At 38.7% G+C, this 8,926-nt stretch overlaps 1 protein-coding gene across 1 annotated transcript; it reads left to right on the top strand.

Annotated features, from left to right (window-relative positions):
- The first annotated feature begins 5,631 nt into the window (after positions 1-5,631).
- LOC110155161 (uncharacterized) lies at positions 5,632-8,582 on the top strand. Its single transcript, XM_055154816.1, has 6 exons — positions 5,632-5,862; positions 6,302-6,410; positions 6,557-6,858; positions 6,924-7,297; positions 7,502-7,720; positions 7,994-8,582. The coding sequence occupies exons 1-6, from the start codon at positions 5,638-5,640 to the stop codon at positions 8,196-8,198; spliced, it is 1,434 nt and encodes a 477-aa protein (XP_055010791.1). The 5' UTR covers positions 5,632-5,637; the 3' UTR covers positions 8,199-8,582.
- The last annotated feature ends 344 nt before the right edge of the window (positions 8,583-8,926 follow it).

The following is an 8,926-nucleotide window of genomic DNA, read 5'->3' as shown; positions in this document are numbered from 1 at the left end:
AAAATGCCAGCGCTCTGTTCTAATGGGATTCATTTGTCTTTCCATTAAATGGACCAGATGCCCTGTCCCAAAAAAAGAAAAAAAAAGAAAAAAGCCTTTCACATTTTCACATAAATATATAATATTGTTATGCAAAAATATAATGCCATTTGAGGTTTGGGTTGTATTTGAAAAAATGTTCAGATCTGGAGAGCAGCTAAAGGACATCTGCTGAAGTTCTGCACTTTTAGAATGATCGCACTCATAATGAACACAAATTCAAATGATGAATTTGTCACAGAATTATGAGAAATTCATCATTGCAGCAACCTGTAATTTTTTATCTTTTCGAGTGCAGATTTATTTTTACTCAATAATTTTGTTGAATTTGGACAATAAATAAAAGATATTGAATACTGAAATTAAACAATGGGGGCTTTTATCAAAAAAAAAAAAAAAAAAAGCTTCTACCAGTTTATAACGTTTTTCCCTCATCAAAACCATGTCTGAAGAGGACGTAGATGTCACCAATACTTGTCATACATGTTTGAGTTTAGCGATCACTCCTGGGCCCTATTTGAACCTGTTCGACCCTTTAACTGTGCGATTCTGTCCAGTGCTCTGCCCACACGCCTCAGTCACCCATGCTCCAACACTACAACTCTCCACAAGTATACAAAAACGATGAAAAAAAAAGATTCAAAACTGTACACAACAACTTGACAAACCTGATGTGATGTGCAGTAGTTTCATTAGTGGGATGCATGCTGATTGTGTTGTGTTGAGCTCTGAAGGGGGAGAGACTTAATGTAGAGAGCAAAGGTAGGGGAGACTCAGAACAACACAAATGAATCTGACACTTCTAAAATATGTTAAGACATTATTTTCTGCAGTTCTGACATTTTCAAAACAATAAAAGTTTACATGGTGATCTAAATATGTGTTAGATTCTCCTCTTATATTCTCTGAAAACGTCATATTTACATGTTGTTCATTTAATAATTTGTTGTTACGGCCCCAGATCTTTAGCTCTTTCCCATCCTGGTGTATTTTGTATTTTGTGTGAAGTCTGTTGCTGATGTCTGTTTTCCTCTATTGAACCTTGACTGTGTGTGCTCTTGTTCTGGATTGGCAGTGTCGGGAAGGTTACTTTAAAAATGTATTCCCCTACAGATTACAGATTACATGCCCCAAAATGTAGTTTGTAACGTAATCCATTAATTTACTTTAGGTGAGTAACGTAATCTGAATACTTTGGATTACTTGATTTGCTGAAGAGAAGTAAAGACGAGGAAATAGTAACATAATGTTTTCTCTGCTAAAAGAAAATGAAAAGTCTTTACTTAACCGTATTAAAAATATTATTGATAGAAGACGAAGAGACACGTCCGCGCAGCATGATTTACTCCTGTTAAATCCTGTTTTAGTCCTGGTTTAGACCTGGTTTAGTCCTGTTAAATACTGTTTTAGTCCTGGTTTAGTTCTGGTTTACTCCTGTTAAATCCTGTTTTAGACCTGGTTTAGTCCTGCTTTAGTCCTGGTTTAGTCCTGGTTTAGTCCTGGTTTAGTCCTGCTTTAGTCCTGGTTTAGACCTGGTTTAGTCCTGCTTTAGTCCTAGTTTAGACCTGGTTTTAGACCTGGTTTAGACCTGGTTTAGACCTGGGTTTAGACCTGGGTTTAGACCTGTTTAGACCTGGTTTAGACCTGGGTTTAGACCTGGTTTAGACCTGGTTTAGACCTGGTTTAGACCTGGGTTTAGACCTGGTTTAGACCTGGTTTAGACCTGGTTTAGACCTGGGTTTAGACCTGGTTTAGACCTGGTTTAGTGTCCGGCAATGAGTGGAACTACTGAGAAAAAAAAGGGACATAGCCCCAAATGTGAAAACAGAAAAATCCCGCCGTGTAATCCATTTATTTCAACAAAGTAACTGTAATCCAATTACCACTCACTGAAACAGTAACTGTAACTGAATACAGTTACTCATAATTTACACTCTGATTACGTAACTCCGGTACATGTAATCTGTTACTCCCCAACACTGTGGATTGGTGGACTGCTTTGAAGTCCTGCTCCTGATTGGCTCATGGACTCTGCTCCTTCTCCCTGATTGGAACAGTATATGTCACCGCTCTGCCAGTTAGTACACCTGCTGCAGCCCCCGTTTAAGCCCTGTTCACCTGCCACAGCTCTCCTGTCATTCTGGGCTGCAGCTCTTTGTCACCAGGATGCCACTTTAGTGTCTTTGTCAGGTCTCTGTGCTGGTAAAGAGTAAAGAGACACATGTTTTGTTTTTGGTTTTTTTTAACAATGTTTTTATTTTGTTTTGTACATTATAAAGCACAACCACACAATCTATCAGTCATGTACATAAAAACAAACAAACAAACAATCAAACAAAAAACCAAAACAAACAAACAGTTAGAAAATTAAGTTATAGCCATCCATACATTTTTTTTTCTCCCAACCCAAATATCAGTAAATATAAACATATATATACATATATACACAACATAAAAATACAAGATGTATACACATATACATACATAAAAAATATAATATAAATAAATAAATAAAAAACAAAAGGTCTACAGAATAATCTCAATCATCTTCAGCACCATATGTCAAATTAAGATTCCCTACAAAACTTTTAAGAGGAGCCCACACCTTGTCAAACAATTTCAACTTTCCTTTCCTAATTCATGTGATCTTTTCCAAGGGAAAAACTATGAGCAGCTGTTTTACCCAGTGCACCAACCTAGGCCTACAGGTTTTTTTCCCAAAACATTGCAATTGTTCTTTTTGCTTGTAGGAAACACATTAATAACTAGAAAAGCACTCAGAGAGCGCAGACCTCCGCCAAGGACTACCCCCATTTTTTATATAAATTGCGATAAAATCAGTCTTCTGGTTCAGATCCGGATCAGCCTTTGGAATATGAAAGAGGATCCCATTGTCCATCCCTGAGTCAAATTTCATGGGGTTTGGTCAATAATTAACGGAGAAACAAAATTTTTGGCCCCATTTACCACAATGTTAACTAAAATTTCAAAGTGATCCAGAATCCAGGATTTCTTCCGGATCATCCCCAAAATGAAATCATTTCTTCCTTTTCACATTTCCAACAAATCCTGAAAATTTCATCAAAATCGGTCCATAACTTTTTGAGTTATGTTGCTAAGAGACAAACAAACAAACAAACAAACAGACAAACACCGGCAAAAACACAACCTCCTTGGCGGAGGTAATAATCTGTTCACTTTTAGTAAACTTGTGCTTTTTGGGATATATACCTAAAATAAACATAACAGGATTTGTTGGAATGTTCTTAGAAACAATCATCTCCACCACTTTTCTAACCTCCCCCCAAAAGAGTCCTACTTCAGGGCATTGCCACATGCAGTGGAAAAGAGTTCCTTTAGCATCAGTGCACTTGCTACAAACATCTGGTATGTTACGGTTATAAAGGTTCAGTTTAACTGGTGTTACATATGTTCTCATGAGCCACTTATATTGCAGAAGCCTAAATCGAGTATTAATTAACTGTTTGTGAGCTTTGCTACATGCTGATTCCCAATCCTCTTTTGACAAGTTTGTTTTGAGATCCTCATTCCATGAACTAAGAGACACATGTTTAGTCTGTATGAAATTTGTCTTGTTTTCTATCACAAAAATAGAAAACAAGACAGGGCAAAAATACTTCCTTCCTTGTCCTGAGCGCAACGCCATGAGGTCAACTACAAGGACCAAAGAGAAGGACATAGCAGTGAGGAGAAGGAGCTACCGCTGCTTTAGGTGGATTCTGATCCTCCTAACCAACAGCTGTTCAATTAAAACTACAACTCCCAGAAAACAGACTACAACAAGTGCACCATCCTCCATCCTCCTACAGGGCTGAGTCTTATGAGAATGATTTAAACCTATCAAAGTTTTCCTCACAACAGTAGCTGACCTAAATAAAGAGATGATCGGTTTGGATGGTCCTGGTCATGACGCATGTGCAGGTCACTCATAAGAAAAAGGGCTTCCTAGGAGCGTTCGACCTATCTCAATTAGTCAACAATGACATTGTGTTTGTCAAGAATTTATACCATTCGTTTTCTTAGTTAAACTAGACTTCCTCTTAGTCACCTTTGGCTTAAACCTGGTTCCTCTTTTTGTTAAAATCTTGTTAATCTTGTTTAAACCTGGTTCCTCTTTTGTTTAAACCTTCTAATTTATCTTTTGTGCAACTATTTTAGATCTCTTTTAATGCACCTTTTACATTTCAGTTAAACTGCTTCTTTATTTGACTATTTTAGCATCTTGGTTTTGTTTCCTCCTTGACCCTGAGCTGTGTCCTACCATGTTTCGTAAGTTTGAGTCCCCCTTCCCACTGCTTCCTGTGCTAAGTCATTCCCCCTTCTGGACATCAAAATCAGCATGCATCCTGCACATCGCACCAGGTTTTTGAAGTTGTATTTTTGTATATTTATGGAGAATTGCCATGTGGGATCTTTGGACAGTATTGCGCTTCTAACTGTAAAAGGGGTTTGAATAAAGCCCGGGTGAGATCACTAGATTACTCAAACATGCGTGGATGACATCTAAAACCTCTTCAGACAAGTTTTTGAGAGGGGAACAATGTTATAACGTGGTAGAAAGCCCCAAAAAGTCAATCAAAGCTCCAAAAAGTCAATTTTCTGCACAAGTTGGTTAGTTCTGAAAAATGTTTGAGCAGTTCAATTCGATGACCTCAATGAGTCATTTCTGTGGCTCAGTCTAATAATTCACACTTCTACTTTCAACCAGTCTGAGAATCTGGACTCTTCTCTTCTTTTCTTATAACTTTTCCATCTAAGTCCATTATCAAAATATATCTTCAATCTGCTCCTTTGATATCAGACTTTGCTTTAGAAAACTTTCCCATTTCAACACACAATACACGTTCACATTGTGGGCACCTGCAGACTCCTTCCTCTCCAGGCACTGGAGAGGAAGGCTCTGCAGGCACCTCTCTCTCCACTTATCCTCGCCCTCCCAATCCCCCGGGCCTTTGTCACTGTTTAAATTCGTCTTTCTTCTTGGGGTCTGTGGGCTGCCTGCTCTGATCTGACTGGTGAGACTGTGATTAAACCGTCCCAGAGGAGAGTATCTTCCACTGCTGGAGCACTATCTCCCAGAATTCAACTTGTTTTTGTGCCCCCAAATAATCAAAGGAGCGCTGAGTGGACAGGGGAGGAGTTTAAAGGTTATAGCAGACTCGCTTTCGGAGAACACATATTATGCTGACTGGGTGTTTTGGAGCTTCTAACCGTGGTAGAATATTCTTCCTTCATTAAAACATACCTGGAGTTGCATTTAGCTTCGTTCATGTTGTGTTAAGTAATTCTCTGTAAAAAGTCCTTTGTCTGTCCATTGTCTGAGCCTCACAAAACACTATGATCAAATTAAATACCATAAAAATACCTGGGTATTTTTTCCATTACTTTTGTTTTGAAATCACTGGTGTTTTCTTCATGATTTATTGAAAACATTTTCGAAGTGTGCTATGCAATTTAAGGGATTATGTACGGTGGCCGACAGGGGCCAAACGCACTGCAAACAAAAAACGTGGTGCAAATGGAAAAAACGCGCTGCAAGAAACAAAAACAAATGCATCATCATCAAATGCGCTGCAAATGGAGAAACGATGCAAAGCACAAAACGACGCATACCAAGAAAACACCTGCAAAAGAAAAACGCTGCATAAAAAGTCACCACAACGGAAGTGCTCCAAACCTGCAGGGGGCGCTCTCAGTGTAACAGCTCAATGGAGAGACACACCGGCTGGAGAGAGACAGGTACTCCTTATGAGAGAGACGGAAAACGACTATAAATTACAGCGGGAACAAATTATTGTTACGGTAATGTGGCTTTTATTTTATTATATTCATGTAATGTGCTTATAAATAATAAATATCGCTGTACAACGCGGTACTTCACGTGCCGGTTATTTTATTGTATTTCACACCAGACTTTACAAGGCGACACATTAGCATGTCGATTAGCCTGTTTGCTAATAGCGATCAAATAAGAATAAGATAAGATAAAAAGATTAGAGATTGATACAAAACACCCGTTTTAATAGTACATTTAAAAGCCATCTTATCGCAGTCTTCCATACGATACAACGCTGCACATTAAGTATTATGCTTATTATGCCAGCAGTTAACTTGTACACTTATGATCTCCGCTGTTTGTGTATATTAAGAGGTAGTGTATAAATACCCATATCAGTGACGTTACTTATCACGTTTCTGATTTCAGTTTTCTAGTTTATACTGATCTATCGTCTTTTTCCAGGCCAATATGTTTTGTCCTTACTGCGGACACGATCTGGGAACTACCGATGTACCAATGTCCTGTGGCTCATGTGGCTCCAGTGTGCATTTTTTAGCAGAATATGCAGACGGTAAGTGGACTCATATCCAGTTTTTAAATAACATTGATATGATCAATGATGTTAATGCCACTTTTTCATGTAAAATGCATTCATGTATATTTGGCTTGTGATAATTCTAATAAAATGTCTGCCTTTATCCCACTTTATGTTTATAGGGTCAGCATCAGATGTCCTCACAGATGACCTAATAAGAAGATATTTTAATGAGAGCTACAGCAATGCGGAGATTTTGGATTTTTTAGCTTCTAAACACAATGTGCACATGAGCCTTCGCTCCTTGAAGAGGAAGCTGAATATGCTGTCTTTGTTCAGACAAAAGAACTACTCTACTCTTGCCAGTGTTTGTGGGGCCATACAGGAGGAGTTAAAGGGTCCAGGGCAACACTATGGCTACCGTTCAATGTGGCAGACATTGCGCCTAAAATACTCGCTGACAGTTAGGAGGGATGATGTTATGGCCCTGATGAGAGAGAACTGGATCCACAAGGAATTCAACATCGTGCAAGCAGAAGATTTGTTAAGCGAGTTTACACTTCTGATGGACCGAACCATGTGTGGCATGTGGATGGATACGATAAGTTGAAACCATACGGTTTTGGAATCAGTGGCTGCATAGATGGATACTCGCGAAAGGTGCTGTGGTTGAAATGTGGAGCAAGCAACAATGACCCAGTGGTCATTGCCCAGAATTACATGAACTGCCTGACAGAATATGGAATCATTCCAATGCGACTTCGTACTGACTGTGGCACTGAAAATGGCACAATGGCAGCAATTCAGTGTGCCTTAAGATCATCTCACACTGACGACTATGCTGGGGCTGCTAGTCATTTGTATGGCTCTTCAATGGCAAACCAAAGAATTGAAAGCTGGTGGTCTTATTTTCGCAAACAAAGGTGTTATTATGGCATTTCTTTAAGTGTTTTACATGCTAGAAGCACATTTCTAAAATAGTCTTTAAAACACATAGAAAATAGACCATTGTGGTCCTTGAAAGTTTCTTGCTTTTTTTGAACAACAAATTAAAACATTTTCAATTGCATTAGAATCCAAAAACATTCCCTGAAATGCATTGCCCTAATTCCAGCTTGTGTTTTCAGGTCTCAATTTTGGATGGACCTTATGAATGATTTGAGAGAGCGAAATCTCTTTAACAGCAGTCATGAGCACACATGCCTCCTGCGATTTGCATTTATGGATATGCTACAACATGACCTTGATGAATGCAGAAAAAAGTGGAACACTCATACAATAAGACCTGCTAAACAGTCTCGTTGTCCATCTGGGAAACCAGAGGTCATGTACAGCCTACCTCACAGGTTATTCATTTATGTATTTATTTATTACCTTAATTGAAATAACTGGATAAAATGTAACAATAGACCTAGACAAACTTTACTGATCCACAAGGGAAATTACTTGGATACAGTAACCCACACATCACAATATAATAACAAAGAGCAACAGGTGTGAAGTGAAGTACATTAAGAAAAGATGTGAAAAACCCTTGCACTTAATAGTATTGCATATGGTAACAGTCTTGCGCTCAGCTAGTTGAGTCCAAGCTACACGTAACATATTTTTACTCCCAGGTTTGGTGGAACTGACTGTGGGTTTCCGGTTTCACTGGAGGAACTGGGGCCATTTCAGATTGAGGCAACACACAGTTCATGTGGAGATCGTCATCTCCAGTCACACTTTGAGGATCTACAAAGACAGAGTGGTCTAATGCAGCCAATGACCTGGGAGACCTGTGTGGAACTTTATATTAGATTGAAGAACATGGCTGAGTTGTAACATCACTAATACAGGTAATAACTGTTGAACTTCAGACACTAAAGGTCAACCTATCAGTTATACAATAAAAAAATTAGTACAGTCCAAAACCAGGAGAGTTTTGTATTCCAAAGTCCATGTCCTTTTGAAACTCTTCATAAGTTGTTGACAATGGAATTTCCATGGTGTTTGCACAGGTTCTGCTGCATGGGAAGCGAGACACCCTTTGAAACACCAACTTTGGTCTTGGCTTAATCCCAGATGGGGGCAGAGAACAGAGTCCTGTGGCGAACATCAGGATGTCAGGGAGGGAGAGTCCTGTTTGTTTATCTTGGGAGGAAAAAAAAAAGCATTATTGATCATGTTCTTAAAATGTGTTTTATTAAAGTTGTTATTCATACAAGATGAGAGAAACATAATAAACCTTCTGTATCAAGGAGATAGTCTCTCCAGAATGCTAATACTTTGGTTTCTTCTTGGCGTCTTGTGGTGCCTTGTTCACTGAGTTGAACCTCAAAAAGATTTTCCAGTATTGTGGATGTCAGCTGCTCCACACTTGAGCACATAAATGTCTTGAATATAGATGCATGCTGCTCCAAAGCATGAATCATGTTAAGTGTTGAAAGCCCATCCTTGAACCTACAAAACATCAACAGAGCAAAAAACACAAATGCTTAGAACAATAGCAGTATCAGAAGGGATAGTTCAACAAATTGGACTACTGCCATAATCCCTATATAAACATAGAG

The sequence above is a fragment of the Boleophthalmus pectinirostris genome, unplaced genomic scaffold, assembly GCF_026225935.1.
Source record: "Boleophthalmus pectinirostris isolate CB_2022bp ecotype Guang Dong unplaced genomic scaffold, ASM2622593v1 HiC_scaffold_19, whole genome shotgun sequence".
In the NCBI taxonomy this organism is placed as follows: domain Eukaryota; kingdom Metazoa; phylum Chordata; class Actinopteri; order Gobiiformes; family Gobiidae; genus Boleophthalmus; species Boleophthalmus pectinirostris.
Note: the sequence above shows the minus strand (reverse complement) of the source record. Positions and strands in the feature narration are given on the sequence as shown.

Excerpts from the sequence above, each read along its gene's own strand:
- LOC110155161 (XM_055154816.1), top strand. The coding sequence starts at position 5,638 with ATGGAGAAACGATGCAAAGCACAAAACGACGCATACCAAGAAAACACC. Across the intron at positions 5,863-6,301 it reads GGGAACAAATTATTGTTACG|GCCAATATGTTTTGTCCTTA; the intron begins GTAATGTGGCTT and ends GTCTTTTTCCAG. Across the intron at positions 6,411-6,556 it reads TTTAGCAGAATATGCAGACG|GGTCAGCATCAGATGTCCTC; the intron begins GTAAGTGGACTC and ends TTATGTTTATAG.